Source organism: Lytechinus variegatus, chromosome 2, assembly GCF_018143015.1.
Source record: "Lytechinus variegatus isolate NC3 chromosome 2, Lvar_3.0, whole genome shotgun sequence".
Taxonomy (NCBI): domain Eukaryota; kingdom Metazoa; phylum Echinodermata; class Echinoidea; order Temnopleuroida; family Toxopneustidae; genus Lytechinus; species Lytechinus variegatus.
In genome coordinates this window covers 39,040,490-39,057,654 of record NC_054741.1, presented here as the reverse complement: position 1 = coordinate 39,057,654, position 17,165 = coordinate 39,040,490, and the positions used below count along the sequence as shown (strand labels likewise).

General features: G+C 35.9%; 1 protein-coding gene across 1 annotated transcript; it reads right to left on the bottom strand.

Annotated features, from left to right (window-relative positions):
- Positions 1-2,488: 2,488 nt before the first annotated feature.
- Positions 2,489-15,275, bottom strand: LOC121408066 (mitochondrial inner membrane protein OXA1L-like). Its single transcript, XM_041599391.1, has 9 exons — positions 15,153-15,275; positions 12,380-12,586; positions 9,954-10,164; positions 9,356-9,499; positions 8,755-8,840; positions 8,027-8,191; positions 6,834-6,938; positions 5,826-5,988; positions 2,489-5,111 (listed from the first exon to the last, which is right to left on the bottom strand). The coding sequence occupies exons 1-9, from the start codon at positions 15,222-15,224 to the stop codon at positions 4,930-4,932; spliced, it is 1,335 nt and encodes a 444-aa protein (XP_041455325.1). The 5' UTR covers positions 15,225-15,275; the 3' UTR covers positions 2,489-4,929.
- Between the last annotated feature and the right edge of the window lie 1,890 nt (positions 15,276-17,165).

The following is a 17,165-nucleotide window of genomic DNA, read 5'->3' as shown; positions in this document are numbered from 1 at the left end:
AGTATGAGTTTCGTAATGATGAGAAAAATTAGGTTCATTCTTAGCACGCGAGCCGCAGAATAATAAATTTTAGCGTGTGCAGACAGGGCTGATCGCCCTGACTGTCCCTTCAGATTATCCAGTCCGATACCGCGTCGGGTTGTATATTCCACGTACCTTTTCCCCCTTGCGATGACCACTGTGCAGTTTTAGTGTTTAATTTTGATACTCAATCTGTGAAATTAATAGTTTTCCAATATCTAAAAGTGCTTGGAATATACCTGACACATAAATTATTTCATTTTCGGTAATTATTATTTCTTTCCTGAATTACAAAAAGTCAAACTGCCTAGTGTCAAGAATGTGTAACATTAACTTATATAGTTAAAAATTACAACATTATCAAGGTTTGGGAAATATCTTGTTAAGTTTGCCCAATGTCATATCTCACGGTATATGTTAAACAGAAAATATAGAACAAGTGTATATTTTGTAAATTCCACGGCCACCTTTACCATCATGCGACATATGAAACCGACCTGCGTGGCCGCCGGGGGGGGGGGACTCAAATTATTTTAAAATCAAAGTAATAGCAATTTTATAGATCTGCAATATTCCTATCCATGCTCTCGTGATAATGACTTAAAATCATGGTGAGTTGCAATGGGGAGGGGTCGATGAGGGATACTGAAAAGGGCCAAAATGAGATTGCAGGCCGGTAGAAATAAGAGGGGCAAATATGAATAGGTTAGTTTTATTGGAGGAGAGCTTGACCATAACAGAAGGGAAGGAATAATATGAGACGGTTGAAATTTAGATTGGGAGAGCTGATCTTTGAGATATAAAATGTCACAAACACAAAAACAAAGAAAGAGAGAACAGGGAGATAGGAGGAAAAGAGAAGTTGCAATAAAATATACCAAACAGGCACTTGTCTGGGGCGAAAGTGAGTGATGATAACTTATGCCCGCCCCCCCCCCCCTCCCTCCACTCCCTAGTCAATCTTGGTAGCAGAGACACCGAGAAGATGATTGATGAAAAAGGGGCTAATGGGACCCACGGAAAAAAAATCAGTAATCTTGAACAGGACAGCTTGAAAACTTATAGTAGGATCCTCATATTGTATATAATTATAATTATGATAAAAGGTAAAATTCCACGATAAACAACAGGAATTAATATTAGAAAATAAGGTTATTTGAAATAGAGTGGGAAAAGGACCCCCCCCCCCCTTCTCCCGATCCGCTTGAGACACCTGAACCCGGCTCCCGGCCCTTCCTCTTTTTCAGTATATACCATCTCTTTAAGTTCGTGAGGCGGCCATGGAATTTACAAAAAATACAGTTCTATATTTTCTGTTTAACATACAGTGAGATACTGATGACATTGGGCAAACTTAATATGATATTTTCCAAATCTTGACAATTTCTATCATGATTCTTGACCTATAAGATTGACGTTTTGTAATTCATGCAGGAAAGAAATAATAATTCTCGAAAATGAAATCATTAATATGTGTCAGGTATATTCCGAGCATTTTTCGATATCGGTATTTCACAGATTGAGTATCAAAATGAAGCACTATATAACTCAACAGTGGTCACTGCAAGGGGACAAGGTACGTGGATCTATCACCCGACACCGGTATGGGACTAGATAATCCCGCGCGACACACCAGGGGATCAGCCATGTCTGCGCGCGCTAAAAATTATCATTCTGCGGCTCGCGTGCTAAGAATGAACTTGATTTTTCTCTTCATTACGAAACTCATCCTAAAAAATGTTATCTAACATGGATTACTACACTCCTAAAATATATTGTAATGTATCATTTACACAACATTATGAGATGATAACCCTCCTTCGGGCAAACAGTTGGTATAGTAGTTCGAATCTAACAATTTTCTTTTAGAAATATAACAAAAATTAACCTGATTTTGAAGGCCTGCCATTTCCTCATAAAGCCGAGAAACAGTAATCTATCAACGTTATCAGTTAGGGAAAATTATACTAAATGTAATAAGATGTTTTTTAAAACAATGAAAAATTATGAAAATATTTAAATTAAGGATTTTGAAATGCTATACAAAATTTACACTATATTCTCATAAATTTTGGCACTTTGTATCACTCATTAAAATGGCTGATAATTCGTAATATAACCGTCACTTGCTGGTAAATTCGGTATGAGTTTGTACACCGATAGTCAATGTAAATGATAAACATTCATAGCCTTACTAAATTTGAACGATTCTATGGTTTTTTAGGATTTTAATATCGCAGACATTATGGAGAGTGAGCAGAACGATGCTTACATGCGTTGTTAACGGGGTTGCTAGGCGCGAAAATCCGATTTAGCTCCGCCCACTTTTTACACTGAGTTGGAGGGATTCACGTACGTGTTTGGGCCTAATGTGAAAAGCGCAGTATGATAAATAAATAATAATCATAATGAATATAGTATGAAAAGCTTTATAAAACACCAACTGAGACCCTTTTTACTGTCCCTGCTAAATTCAGTGCACCTGATACATACCAGTTTTAATACCACCTTTGTTATTTCAGGGCAATGTGACATTGGATTGAACTCTACATTTCAATTATTTCATCATATCACCTTCAGCCCAATCATTTGAATATTCAGTTCTGAAAATGTCAATGGAAATATTGAAACATTTTTTTTTCAGGAAAACAGGAAAATCGCCATTAAGGTCTAATATCAATTCGTCGGCGGTCATCCGAGCCATACCGTTGTATCGCGACATGAGTGTGAAACCCATTTCACAGAAAATCAACTTCAAAGTTTACTATAATTTGCACTTTTTCCTCCAAGCCTTGCAAGTCTTTTATTGCTGGAAAAAAATGTGTTAGGAAAGACCAAGACAGGTGCTTGACATTGATATCTTTAATTTTACACAGAACCAAGATTTGAGAAATCATTGCATAACAGCTACATGCTTGTAATTTCGGTTTCAGCAGTTTAGATATTCCCTGTACAAAAATGCTGACCGCATTTTCAATAAGCACGATCAACAAAACATCTTACCACTCTTTTATGTGCAAAGTCAATGCATGCAGATACAACGGGTTTGCTGAATGCGTATTTGCATATTAAAGCGCATTTAACTGTTGTTTTCTTTGGTACAGGACACAATTCCAATGGGATTTGCGCATTTTATCAAAAATTTGTATGGCTTTGCCTTGAGAATCCCCACATATCTAAAAAAAATTGCTACCTAGAATTCATGTATAGAGTTGGTTTTGTACCTTCATTTTCTGAAAAAATCTCAAACTCAAGATTTTTACCAAAACTGATTGATACAACGGTTCGGATGAATGCCGCCGAAATGCATATAATAATTAGCTTGAAAAAACAGTGAATGTAGGACACTATTGAAGAGATTTCTGTGTCTGAAATCTTTGAGGTGATTTGCCATCATTACCGTATCTCCTGTGAAGCCTGAAAACTAGTTAAAGTTATAACCATGGATCTGTTGAATAAGCCATTTGACAAAATGGAAAGAGTCATTACTTCACATAAAATGCATTTTACAGAAAGCTTAAATCATACAAAAATAATGGTAAAGTTTCTTAAATATCACTTCCATTTTAATATCACTTATTTTTGCAAGGCATACATGTACATCCTGAAGTTTACCAGACATGAAAAATTATTTCTCTATTTAGGAAATTGAAATGCCTGATGAATAATTCTGTAGGGAAATTGATTCTGGTGTTAATGTTGCACAAAGCATTCATAAAATTTATTGTAAGAAAATCTATCTCATTGATTTACAGATGCCCTCAGCTGATCACATTCAAGGATTTCAGTAGCTTATAACAGCTATAAGGAAATAGGCTTTGTGAAACTTCCATGAATTTGAGAGAGTTGGACACAATCACAAAAGCGTCATTTAAAAATTAGGCAATCAGGAAAGTTGTGTTCACAAAATTTTGAATAATTAGATAATAAAATGGGCACATTTGCATAAATCAATGGTTATCATCAAATTCTCATGACTTTTTAAATTGACGTTGCCCCCCCCCCCATTTTCTTTTCCACATAGTAAAGTAGAATTGAGTGAATCATGCTGCAATGCTGCGTGTGTTTATGTTGAATTGCTGATTCGTCTACTGCCAACTGATCTACTCATCACATTGTCTACCTTCATTTAGTCTAATGCCATGTCCATCCATCAACATTTCATCTAACAGCCATTTGGCCCAATAACCATTTGGGAAAATAATCACTGTCTAATCACCAGTTCGTCTATGAATATTTCATCTCATAACCAGTTAGTCTAATACCCATTTTCTTTTCAATCATGTCGCCCAATTAACACATCCAATTAGACCAAATGGTACATGGACTTAATGGCTATTGGATCAACTGGTTATTAGATGAAATGTTGAGTGGACGAAATGGCAATTAGACCGTACGGATAGTAGACAACATGATGGTAGACCAAATACTAGTAGACAAGTTGATCATTGAACCAATTGGCAGTAGCCAAATGGAAATAAACCCATTTACTTGACTATAGCAATACAACTTTGTTCATACAACTTTCTTCTCCTTAACAATTATCCTATCTTAACAATGTATATTCAACATATTGATTTGGAAAGATTTAATCATATAATGCAAAGGCAAATATAGTAGGACTAGCCATTTCAGCTTATACGCTTGAGCTAGAATACTCCCCAGGAGTGGAGAATGTGCACATAACATGCGGGTAAGCCAGAATCCAATGACAGGGGTAAGGATATATCTGTAAAGGGCTAAAAGATTGATCGTTCTGATGTACAAACTTGGCACAAGAGCGAAATAATAGCGTCTCAGCAACCCTTTACTCCATTTACCACTGATGTCTGGTAAATAACTATTCTCTCATAAAAAAAGTTCATAGTCCAATCGTTTGAATCTGTTTAGATTCAGCAGAGTATCTATTCATCGTACTTTCTTTCTAATCTGTTTGGGAGGAGGTGCTTGGTGACTGGAGCTTGATTGCTGCCTAGTGGGGTCAAAGGTGAATGTCTGGGGTACAGGGCCAGTTCCTGCTTCCTTCAGCTTCTTCAGGTGTAGCTTCTGATTCTGCTCTACATCGTAGTTTGTCTGAGCATTCTCAAAACCTGATGCAACAAAGAAAAAAAATCAATTAGTTGAGTTGAGGTTTAACCAAATTGGAGTCTTGAAACATGCTGAAAAACACTATTAAACTACAAAGAATCACAATGTGCTACAACACATGGTAATAGCCAAAATGTGTCTTGCTCAATGCCGCATGACATGACAACAATTTTGAGATGATTGTTGGAAATAACATAGAAAATATGGCAATTAAGATCGAATCTGGGAAGAAAAAAATCTTGGAAAAAACTAACATTGTTGACCCATGCCAGTGACCTCTGGGTGACCATCAGCTCCATATGAGACATCTACCACAAAGTGTAATAACACATAGAAAATGAGGGCAAAGTTATGGGCAAGAATGGAAATTTTATTAAAAACTTTAACATATGGCCAAAAGGATTGTTGACCCCTGCTGGTGATCTTTGACCCTTTGTGACCTATTTTAATTAACCTATTTTTAATTAATATAATTTGTATCTTTCTTATATGTTATTGGCCTTATGACTTTGTCACACAATGACAAGGTAACTGTCCAACCAAACAAATGAACATCTAATCAGTAGTAATGAAGTCTAAGAGACAGATCAAAGTTAAATGCTTCCCTTGGAAAAGAATCAAATGGAAATGCATATTCTATCAAGATTTGTTTTTCATTTGCAGCAGTTATATCCAAATAGAACATACATGAGTAAACATAAAGATGAAGATTCTACCTTTTTTGAGTCCCTTGAAGAATCCTTCTTTCTTTGGTAGATCCTTTGGATCATGTTGAATCTTCTCTGGGATGTCAAGGGCTTGTCTTACTACTGGCAACCTCAAGAGACCAACTTGAAATACTGAGAAGAGGTTGGACGTCAACCAGTAACAAAAGACCGCCTATAAAAAGATGATAAACAAGGAAACTGAGAATACAGTTCAGCAACAGACCAGCATTTAATGATGAAATGAAATAAAATATCATTGGTTAACAGTGTTCAAGTAACCAGGCATTTCTTTTGCCTACGGCTTCCCTATGATTTTTCTTATGACCAGCAGTGGCTGACATCGATGTTCTGAGGTTCATCCCTTGAGCATATATATCAATATATAAAGAAAATTATCATCTGCACCCCTTCCATTTCTAACCTGTTCTTTGCATTCCCCAATTTTCAAATCTTGGATCTGCTGTTAGACCAGTCGTGACTAAACTGATCGTTATTTTGAGATAAGGATCGTTTAGAAATAACAATCAATATCACTATTTCATAAAACAAGCAATACCATACTCCTCATTTTGTTCTGGCATTAGTATCAGGCTTATTTACAGTGGAAAGCACTCTATCCCTGGGAGAGCACATGTAGAGGAGAGTCACTACTATGCAGGTCAAGAACCCACTGCACTATTCGTATAAGAGTAGGAGGAAAACCCCAGAGTAGTAGTCCACCTGCATTACCCCAATCCGTTATATTGGGAGGAGAGACCTGTGTGTCATACTGATTCAGTTCACTTTTTGCCTCCCAGGCACAGGTGACGCCAAACAAAACAGTATTAATAAATAATTATAATGACACCATTGCATTTAAAAAAAAAAAATACAAAAAAATCTGGTCATCAGTCCACAATAAAATCATCAAGAATCACAGTATTCTGCTCCATCAAAGCAAGTCATTACATCTAGGTATGTTGCTATGTAAAGTAAAGATTTTCTCTGGCTTTCAAATGTGTCTTATTCAACACTAACCTTTGGAAGTGAAGCAATGAAAGGAAGGATGACAAAAGGCATCACCCTAAGAACATTCCTCATCTTCTGAGCTTGAGCATTACTTACACCTGCCTCTCCTCCTAGCTGAAAGAGATAAATAACTAATCCAGGTTAGGTCTGATTTCATGTCAATTATGTGCCATCCAGAGGAATAACCAATTGAATATGAAAAAGTACATCTTGACATAGGGACCCCGTTGCATAGAAGATACTATTATAGTAACTTTACCATTCAATGGTAACTACCATGGAACTCTTAACTGAAGTTTGATTGACCCCTCTAATTACCATTGGATGGCAAAATTACAATAACAGTAACTTTTAAGCAATAAAAAAAAAAGAATACTTCACATCCATTCTTGGGCACTTCTTCAGCCTTTCTGATTTGATGGCAGGAAAACAACACCATTGATTAGCAGAGATGCGTCCAGAAAAAGGTGTGAAATGTTTTCTTCTCCAGATAATAAGTACACATATCAAAATAATTTCTTTTAATTTAGTAAGACAACGGGATACAAGGTGCAATAAGTCATATAAATAAAATAGCTACACATCAATCTTAAATTACTAAATTAATCATATTTCTTAGTGTAATCAATCAAAGCTGATCATTAAACATGATGGATGAGATATTGCAGACAATACCACAAATTCAGCAATATTTTTTGAAGTTATAAGCACGTCATCAGGAATAGGCATTACATTGGGCTGTTGATGTCATGTTCCCACTTTCTTTTTTCTTATGTTATTACATGAAATCAATATTTCAAATTTTCTACATAAATATGTTTGTCTCCCCTATAATGAAATAAGATACAGCAATGAATATCTAATGCATTAAATCAGCTGTCAATCCAATTTTGTTAATGCTTGGAGGACAAGATTTAAATAAAAACATAATTTCATATCATAAATTTCAAAAGATCAAGTGGGGATGTGGCATCACTAATCTGCTCATTGAATACTCAAAGACATACACAGAACTGTTTTACCAAAATTATGCAAATCTTTAAGACACCATACCTTTGTTATTCCTTTGCCGATTATGATGAAACTTTCAGTGGTTTCTGATTTTTCTTTATCCTGTCCAATCATATTATTTCAGCCTGGAGTACCCATTTAATAAATAGAAAAGTGTACAAGTAAAATGCATATATGCATTTTGACTTTACCTCCATGACAGCAAACATTGATAGACTCGCAATGACTGGTAGTGCATAGTATGGATCACTTGTGGTTAGATCGGTAAACCACCATAGACCTCCTGTCTGCATACTCTCCACAGGGAGGGTTGCCATTCGACGTAATCCAATGAAGAAAGAAATAAAGATGGGTGCCTATAAAAGCCAAAGTAACAAAAAGAAAATAATATTTACTAATGATCATACACCATGAATGAGAGGTTACGCTTTTAAACGCCTATTGACAACTAAAAAAAGCTATGAATCAAGTGACCGAGTAATAATAATTGTGAAATGCTTTGAGCAGTCATAGATTGATAAAACGCGATAAAAAAGCCTATTACTATAATTATTTTTGAGGTGGTGTAATATCAGGGTTGATTAATGGTACAACTTTGATTAGATGAACCAGAATACAATCCTTCCCATTACACTGTTTCTAGCACTATAAAATATAAAAAAATATTAAAATTTCATCTCCTTACATCATTAGAGTATTTTCAGGCAGAAAATAAAGACAAATAAGCTTGAAAATGCTGTAGTTTTTGTGAGAATAAAAACAGAGTAGCCATCTTTTCCGCTTTACCATTGTCTGTAGAGATAAAGGTTTGGATGACAATTATTTTTATTATTGACAAAATAACCATTATAGATTACTACAAAAAGAAATGAAAAATGACACCCAATCTATTTCTCAACAAGTTGTGAATTTGACGAACCTGAAGAAGGATACCAGCAAAACTCTTGAGAGGATTAACATCATTCTTCTTCATGAATTGCTGCAATTCCATACTCTTTCTTGTCACTAATAACAACAAAAAATTGAATATTTATAAATTAGATTTTATTTATACATATAAATAAAAAGAAAAGCAAAAGAGGGTGAGAAAGTGGAAGAAAGAGTCCAGAGAAAAAGAATGATCGATTAAAAAACAATGTGAAGGAGAAGTGGTAAAGGCAAATAGGGAGCAAATAGGGAAAGAGAATCAGAAAGAATTCAAATGTGTAAGGAAAGATACTTGGAATGTCAAAAAAGGACAAAATAATCAATGCATGAAAACAGTGAAAACTAAAATATACAATAATGTCAACATCAAATACCCAGTTACAATTCACATTTAATTATCAGTTTTATGTCATTCAAAGGAGTTTGATCCATTTGCTCGTTCCCTTTTGTTTTTATGTATTATTCAGAGGTTTCCTTGATATATCACACTATTTGCACAAGTGGGGCAAGAATAGTTATGGTACTATACAGATGTAGATGTATAATAATCTATTGGAGTTGGTGGTAGATTTTAAAATTATGAATACACTTACTCTCAAACTGATCTCCACAGGCCTTTGCATCATTCATCTCCTTTGATAACCTCTGGAAAGTTGGCATACAGTTATTGAGTCTGATAGTATATTTCTGATTCTTTAACATGAGTGGGAATACACATGTTCTCACTATTAGAGTTCCTGTTTGAGTAAAAAGAAAACACATCGACTTCACACTTATACAAATTTTCAAAAGTAAGCTTTAACTATGGCAGTGTTATCACTACGCTGGTCATCGTCAGAGAACGCTCCGCCGCTCCATATTTTTGACAAGCACTCAACGCAATACCACACCTGCCTGCACATCACTGAATTCCCGATTGACAAAGAAAATGAAAATCAAATTCTTAACATATAAATTCCCGAAAACTGACTAGTGTTAAAACCCTGTGTCAAGATGTAAGGCAATCAAATTTCCACAATTCAAAACTCCTGACCTAATTATTCATCTAGCAAGATATCTGTTATCTGTAAATTACATTGTTACTGACTTGTAGAAAAATGTCAATACAATTCTCTACACACCAATCTAAATCAGAAAATAATTCTAACCAACACCCTTTTAAAAAGATTATAATCTTTACTACTGACCTACCTACTATTATAGAAGCCCACCATGGCAGACCAGCTGATACATGTAACATTTCTAATCCTGACTGAAGTAAACCAATAGGTGTATAGCCTCCTAGACCAAGCTCACTAAAAGGTACTTCACCTACAGGTTGAAGGATATCTTGCGCTGTGCTTGCTATAGATCCAACAGAGGAAGGATCAGTAATCTTCTCTAAACCAGCTGTACTTCCAATCTATTAAACAGAATAAACACACGCACACACACCAGAGAACAAAGTGAATGAATGATAAAGTATTGTATATTGATGCTTGTAAAGCGATTTGCTTTAATACCAATAAATCTGAATGATAATTTAATCCACAAGGTGGTTCATGAACCACAAGTTTTGTGATCAATAAAGTATGCAATATGATCTTTTGACCCCTAGATGACCTTTGACCTTATCATCCTCATCAAGCACACATGCGTGGTATTACCCAATGATTATTTGTGCAAAGTATGCAGATATAAAGAAATGAAAAGATGAAAACCCGTATTTTATTGTTCGAAATAGATATGAAATGAAATACTCCGAAAATTTGCTTTGCCCAATTGATCTTGGGCCTGGCAGCCGCTGTGCAGCGCCAGATTGACGAGGCCCTATCCCTTTAATCGTTAAACGCCAAACAGGGTAGCAGCAACTCCCATCTTTTAACGTCTTTTGGTCTGACGTGGCCGGGGTTTGAACCCCAACCTCCCAGTTGTGAGACGGACGCTCTACCAACTGAGCCAACACACCGGTTGAGAGCAAGTTGAACAAAAACATGAAATAGGATGGACATGACCTCATAACATTTGACCTATTGACCCCAATCATCCTCAACAACACAAATGTGGTATTACCCAATGATCATTGGTACGAATTATAAACATAATTGATGGAGATATAAAGAAACGAGAGCAATTTGAACAAAAACTTTACAATTTGACCCCTAGATGACCTTTGACCCATAATCCTCAACAAATCACACATGGTATTACCCAAAGAGCCTTTGGAAAAAGAGTAATTGAAATTGATGCAGAAATAAAGAAATGAGAGAAAGTTGACCAAAAACTTCAAAAAAGATTAATATGATCTATATCATTTGACCTTTTGATTCTAGATGACCTCTGACCCCATCATTCTCATGGGCTCACATGTGGTATTACCCAAGAATCATATGTACCGAATATAAACATAACTGATGCATAAATAAAGAAATGAGAGCAAGTTGAACAAAAACTTTAACATTTTGGAACAGAATAACAGACAAGACTAACAGACCAACATACTTACAGGAAAAGTGATTACTAGGTCTCCGCTGAACTACGTTCAAGCTACACAAAAAAATTTGACAGATTAAATGTCAAACCTTGCCAGGATCATTTTTGTGTTGCTACAGCAACCACATGCCTGGGCTACAAAAACTTTACTGCAGTTATTTTTAATTAGTTATTTTACTTTTCCAGTAAAAAAAAATCACTCTTTCCTTTGATTGGATTCATTTTTTAGTCTGCACTGAGTTTTTCTCATGCACGGGTCAATAAATTGCTACGTCACAACGGGTGTTGCTTTGCTATATGGAAGAACCATGGTGTAGTGGTTCTGACTCTTGTCTTGTAAACAGAGGGTCATGTGTTTGAATCCCACCGCGGTCTAGCATCCTTTGGCAAGGCATTAATCCACACTTTGCCACTCTCAACCTAGGTGCTAAATGGGTACCCGGTAGGATGCGAAAGATACTATATGTTTGAATTTGCCAGAGCCATAATGAGGCTGCAAGGAATGCTCCCCAGGGAATGGAAATAGTGCACCCTTTGTGCGGGATTGAAATGAATCCAATGATGAGGGTAATAATATGCTGTAACGTGCTTTAAGCCATTCTAGGAAAAGCTCTATATAAACATTGGCTACTATTATTATTATTGCTGAAACTCCATTACTTGTCACTCTACAACAGCTATTTGTTGAGGGTCCATTTGTGCCTCGATGTCAGGATTCTGTGACTCACTGTCACTCACAATAGACCTTCATCCATATAATGGAGGTAAGTGCATAATTTATTTTTTCCCCTTTTTATTTTGTGTGCTATTGCGACCCCAGTCTACCCCATTTTGGAGAGTAGAAGATGAAGTACACTGAAAAAGTTAAATATCCATGATCCACACAATACTTACATTTAGCTGCTTACTAAATGTACAATAAAACATTAAAAAAATTGATCACTTTTCCTTGATGAAAGCTGAGTATTAACTTTGTTGTGATTAGTTTAAAATTGTTAATATGATGAGAGAAAATTCTACTTCTCAAGGTTAAATCATCCTAAAATTATACTTTTGCATTACAAAAATGCATCAATAGCAACTTCTTCATTCTCTAATTTTATATATTTTTTTTCTAAATGTTTCTGTGACAGTAAATGACTAACCTGAGTTAGAGATTCTGTGACACCTGTCTCTGTACTGTTCCATCTTCTCCCTGTAACTAGGTCTGGTATTGAGACTATACCAAGTCTCCTTCCAGCAATCAGAGATGATGTATTACACCCTACTACTCTGTGTAGTCTCTGAATTCTGTGTCTACAGATCTGTGTGCTGTATAGCTTTACTGTGTGCAATGGATGAGCAAGCTGCATCTATAGTGAGCAATATAAGGAGAAAAACAAATAGGAAACAAGATGTATTGAAAACATTTATCCAGTCAGATTACTGCTATTTGGTTATTACTCTTTGTATCTAAGTGATTATTTACCTGAGATTTGGCTGATAATATCATGCTTTTTAACTCTTTTCCAAAATATAAGTAGGATAGTGGGAGTAGTGGTCTGCCTCGACACTAAAGGAAATATCATCACCTCATTTCCCTTTGAATTATGTAAAAAATATCAACCATTAAAACATTTATGCTTGGAAATAATGCCCATCTTTAATCTCAAACAATCACCCCTGCCCCAAAAATGTGTGTGTAGGGAGGGGGTAGGGACTAATCTTGTATCTACACAGTGCCACTTGCCTACACATACGTCAATCTGCATGAATTTATTCAAAGACAAGCAACAACCACAATTCATGTGCCATCTTTCCACAGATTTATCAGCAAACCTGACATAACATTTACTTGCAATTAGCAATACATGCACAGATACTTTTTTTAAAATCCGAGTCAAAAATAGTATGTAATATTATCAAATTTCAGGTAAGTACAGGGCTTAAAATGCAGTCTCCCTCATCATTACCTCAGGTAATGGTTCATGTACGTTCCCCTACACTTAACTACACTACTGCTACACAAACCATCCTGGTCAATTCACAGGAATTAATATAATTAAGGTGGGATTTGGGGGGGGGTCTAGTAGATTGATTGATGCAATAACATGAACTTATCAGGAATCTGTAAGACGTTCTGTGGATATTTGCAACTGTTTCACTCATCCATGCTTCTACATGTATCAGAATCTGTGATTTATATCATATATGATATCTTGGCACATCATAAATTCAAGTCGATTTGAATACACTGCTTCCGCAATTGCAAGTATTGCCGCAGCTGCCGGCCACACACTCTTGCGATTGCAATGTTTTCGAATCGGCAGTGAATTTATAACTTGCGAAGATATAGACTGTGTGGGCTTAAAATCACCATTTTGAGACTGATAGAAGCATGGACAAGGAGTGAATCAGATGCTGATCACTAGAGTACGTCTTACAGATTCCAGGCAAGTTCATGTTATTGCATAAAAAATTCTACTACTTGTACTAAAATCACACCTTAATGAATTGATGTGTTAATTTCAATAGCAGTGGCATACAGATGGGGGGGGGGCTCTTGCCCCCAAATTTTTCACAACAAAAAAAATAGAAAAGGAAAGAGGGAATGGTGAAATATGATATTCTTTTCTGAATATTATGTCAAAATCAATTGTAACTTTTTACAAATTTTATGCGATATGCCACATCTAGCCCCCGCATGAATTTGCGTTCACCAAATATGGATTCGGTGGTGAATACGTGAAGGGTACTCCCAACTGACTTCAAATCACTGATTTTGAGATGTTTACAAGTGTTTATTTCAATTTTTACGAATTTGACGATTAGGACCTCCTTGCCTGAAGCACAAAATGCTAAACTAATGGAACTCCATGTGTTCAGGGCAAAATAAAACTTTGTTTCACAGGACAATGATGAGAAAATTAGAATATTTCATATAACAAAATACAAAAGAAATAGTTAGTGATGTCATCAACTCTTTCATTCGGATGTAACTGGCTCGTTCATATAACTATTTTGTTGAAAATAAGCGAAACTTTAAAATGCCATAACTTTCTTATTTTACATCCGATTTTGATGAAATTTTCAGTGTTATGCTTGTTGAATTTTTCTCTTTTTATTTAAATCAAGTTTTTGTTGGGTGGACTTGTCCTTTAAGTTATATTTTGTTGTCAATATTCATGTTTAAAAAACAAGGGAATAAATAAGAATTGAATAGGCGATTTATATGACCTTAAAACTACAAGAACTTTCATATTTCTGGGGCTATTGAGATAAATGAGGTGTTAAATTAAAGGTCTTGATGAGCCCTAAATGATGCCATGAATGATGAAGAAAACACCTTTTTTCTGAGATTTATTTTTTTGCAACATACCTACTCAATGGCTATATGTACTTAAGATCGGATAAAACAAGGAAGTGAATTTGCGCTACAGCCGAGATAAGTCACTGTTTTTGTTCCTTTTAACTTGATTTTTCTCAAATTTTAATGGCAAGAAGGAATATTAATTTGCATTTCATTTTGGACTTTCACTTGGTCGCGTTAATTTTCACAATTTTTAATCAAATGCAAAGAACAATATTAAAGGGCCCTACAGGATTTCGCATTGCAAGTCCCCTAATGGTGGCTGCACGATAGCGAGCCGTCTGTGTACGAGAAAAAAAATGTTTAAAAAGTCCTCGAAACAGACGGTTGCCAGCTGTCTAAAGTGCTACACGAACCATCGCCGAGGTACCGGTACCGGTAGCGCGCGTACCGGTACTTCAGTCCCAAACATTACATTTTGTGCACTGCAAGGAACACAAACTAGAATCAAAACACATAGGCCTACGCTACGGATAAATTAAACTAAGCTCTAAATATATCAAATAACTTTCGTTAATCATATCAGCATATGGACACTGATAGGAGAAATCTTCACATTAGTTACTTACCGTCTCCTGGCGATGGAAACATCTAGCTATCACGAGAAATGAGGCACGTTTGTTCAACACCTGCGCTGCCATCTTGGAGTTGGAATCGCTCAATGAGATTTCGCAATGTATGCGCCGCCCACCCCCCCCCCCGGCCCCCCCGAAAAAAAATGTAACGACCCACGACCAGTTGATGTGTATCCGGCCGGACGGGTTGTGTGTCCGGACGATCAATTTTAGAATGTCATTTGCAGGGGCGGATCCAGGATTTTGAAATAGGGGGGGCGCCAGCGGCGAGGGAGCGAAGCGACCGAGCGGGGGGAGGGTGTGGGAGGGGGATACCCCCCTCCGACGGCAAGGACTTTTTCAAAAAATCATGTCCAAAAGTCGTATTTTTTTAGAGCACCTTTAGAAGAAAAATGCACACTTTAATAACTGTAACTTCATGAATAAAAGACACATACTGACTCATTTAGGAGCTGGTTTCCAGTCACACACCGTATAAGCGGTCATTCAAAACATACATTTGGCAAAGGCTCTTCACTTGCTTGCATCGTGTGATTGAAACGTCAAATTTAAATGATACGAAACTGAGACTTGTAATCGATAAGTTCCGAATAATCCATTCTGTTTATTGTCATTTGTGTATTTACATTGTGTGTTTCAAACGAGAATTGTTTAGTCGTATGGCAACATGCATAAAATTTGGTTCTTTTTTCCCCAAAATGCACAGTAAATTGTTACAAACTACAGAAAAAAACGACATCATCTTCTGGTAATCAACCTTTTCCCTCGTATTATTTTCAAATCATCTTCAATAATCCAGTCATTCTGCACAACCTCAAAGTAATATAATGCTTCTTAAGGGGATTCTCATCATTTTTATTGTTTACGTTCAAAGTCTCTCATCGCGTTGCCATCTTAACTTATGACCAGCCAGGATGAAATTGTATTTATATTTATTTTAACATAAGATAATCAATTTTTACGAAGCACTTGTTAAAACTATACCACAAATAATTAAATAAGGTCAATGATAAAATGCTAGAAAATACATGTAAGGAGCTTTGATATCCAGTCCATAATTGTATAAGTTATAACTATCAGTGGCAGAAAATGTAAAATAAACCGAGGCTCGTCTTCGGTATACAGAGTTCAGAAGGCATTTTGTAAGCTTTTCATTTATGAAATTACAACTTGTTTAGACCATGTATTCATATAGGCTTCCAATTTGATGTTTTTTTTTATGTATACTAGCTTTCCAACCAACAAAGTAAATGTTGTAAACTGTATTGATTGCCTTCTGTTGGGCAAAGCTATTCCTGCCAAGTTTGAGCTCAATCATGACTTTTATTTTTTTAAGATGAAAATATGGAAAGTTTATTTATGCAAGACAAACGAAGAACAGACGAAATAGTGGAATTTAATTACTCACACTATAATATATAAGGGATATACTTTTAAAGCTCTGCACTATATAGATCCCGTTTGCTGCCTGTGCAAGTCTCGAGGTTCTGTGGGCATAGCCACAAAATATTATATACGTTTTTCGTAAGTGAAATACTTCAGTAAATAATTTAATAACGAATATCACACCCAAATGTATTTCTATGACATGCATGATTAATTCAAGGAAGTTTTGCCGTACAATGCATTATCACGTAAGCGCGATTGGAGGAATGTTATGAGAATGTCCCGCTTTAGATTTAATACCGTACCCTCCCATTTTGTCATAATTATATTGTGTTAAGATATGTTGTGATTGCTTTCAGCTAGGTTTGTGTCTGTTCAGTGGTGTTGATCTTTTTTTTGCGTAATCGCTGGTACAAATTTAGTTTCTGAAAAAGAGATAATGATTCTTTTTCATAAAATCTTCGCTCCTTACGCTGACATATAGCTGCCTATACACAGCAAACGCGGAGTGGGGTCGACTGGTGATTGAGAATATACAATTTTGCTCCTTGATAATTCGTTGGAATGATTGCTTCGGCGAAACTTAGTTGGGGCGCCCTGGATAATATGCCTCTGAATCTA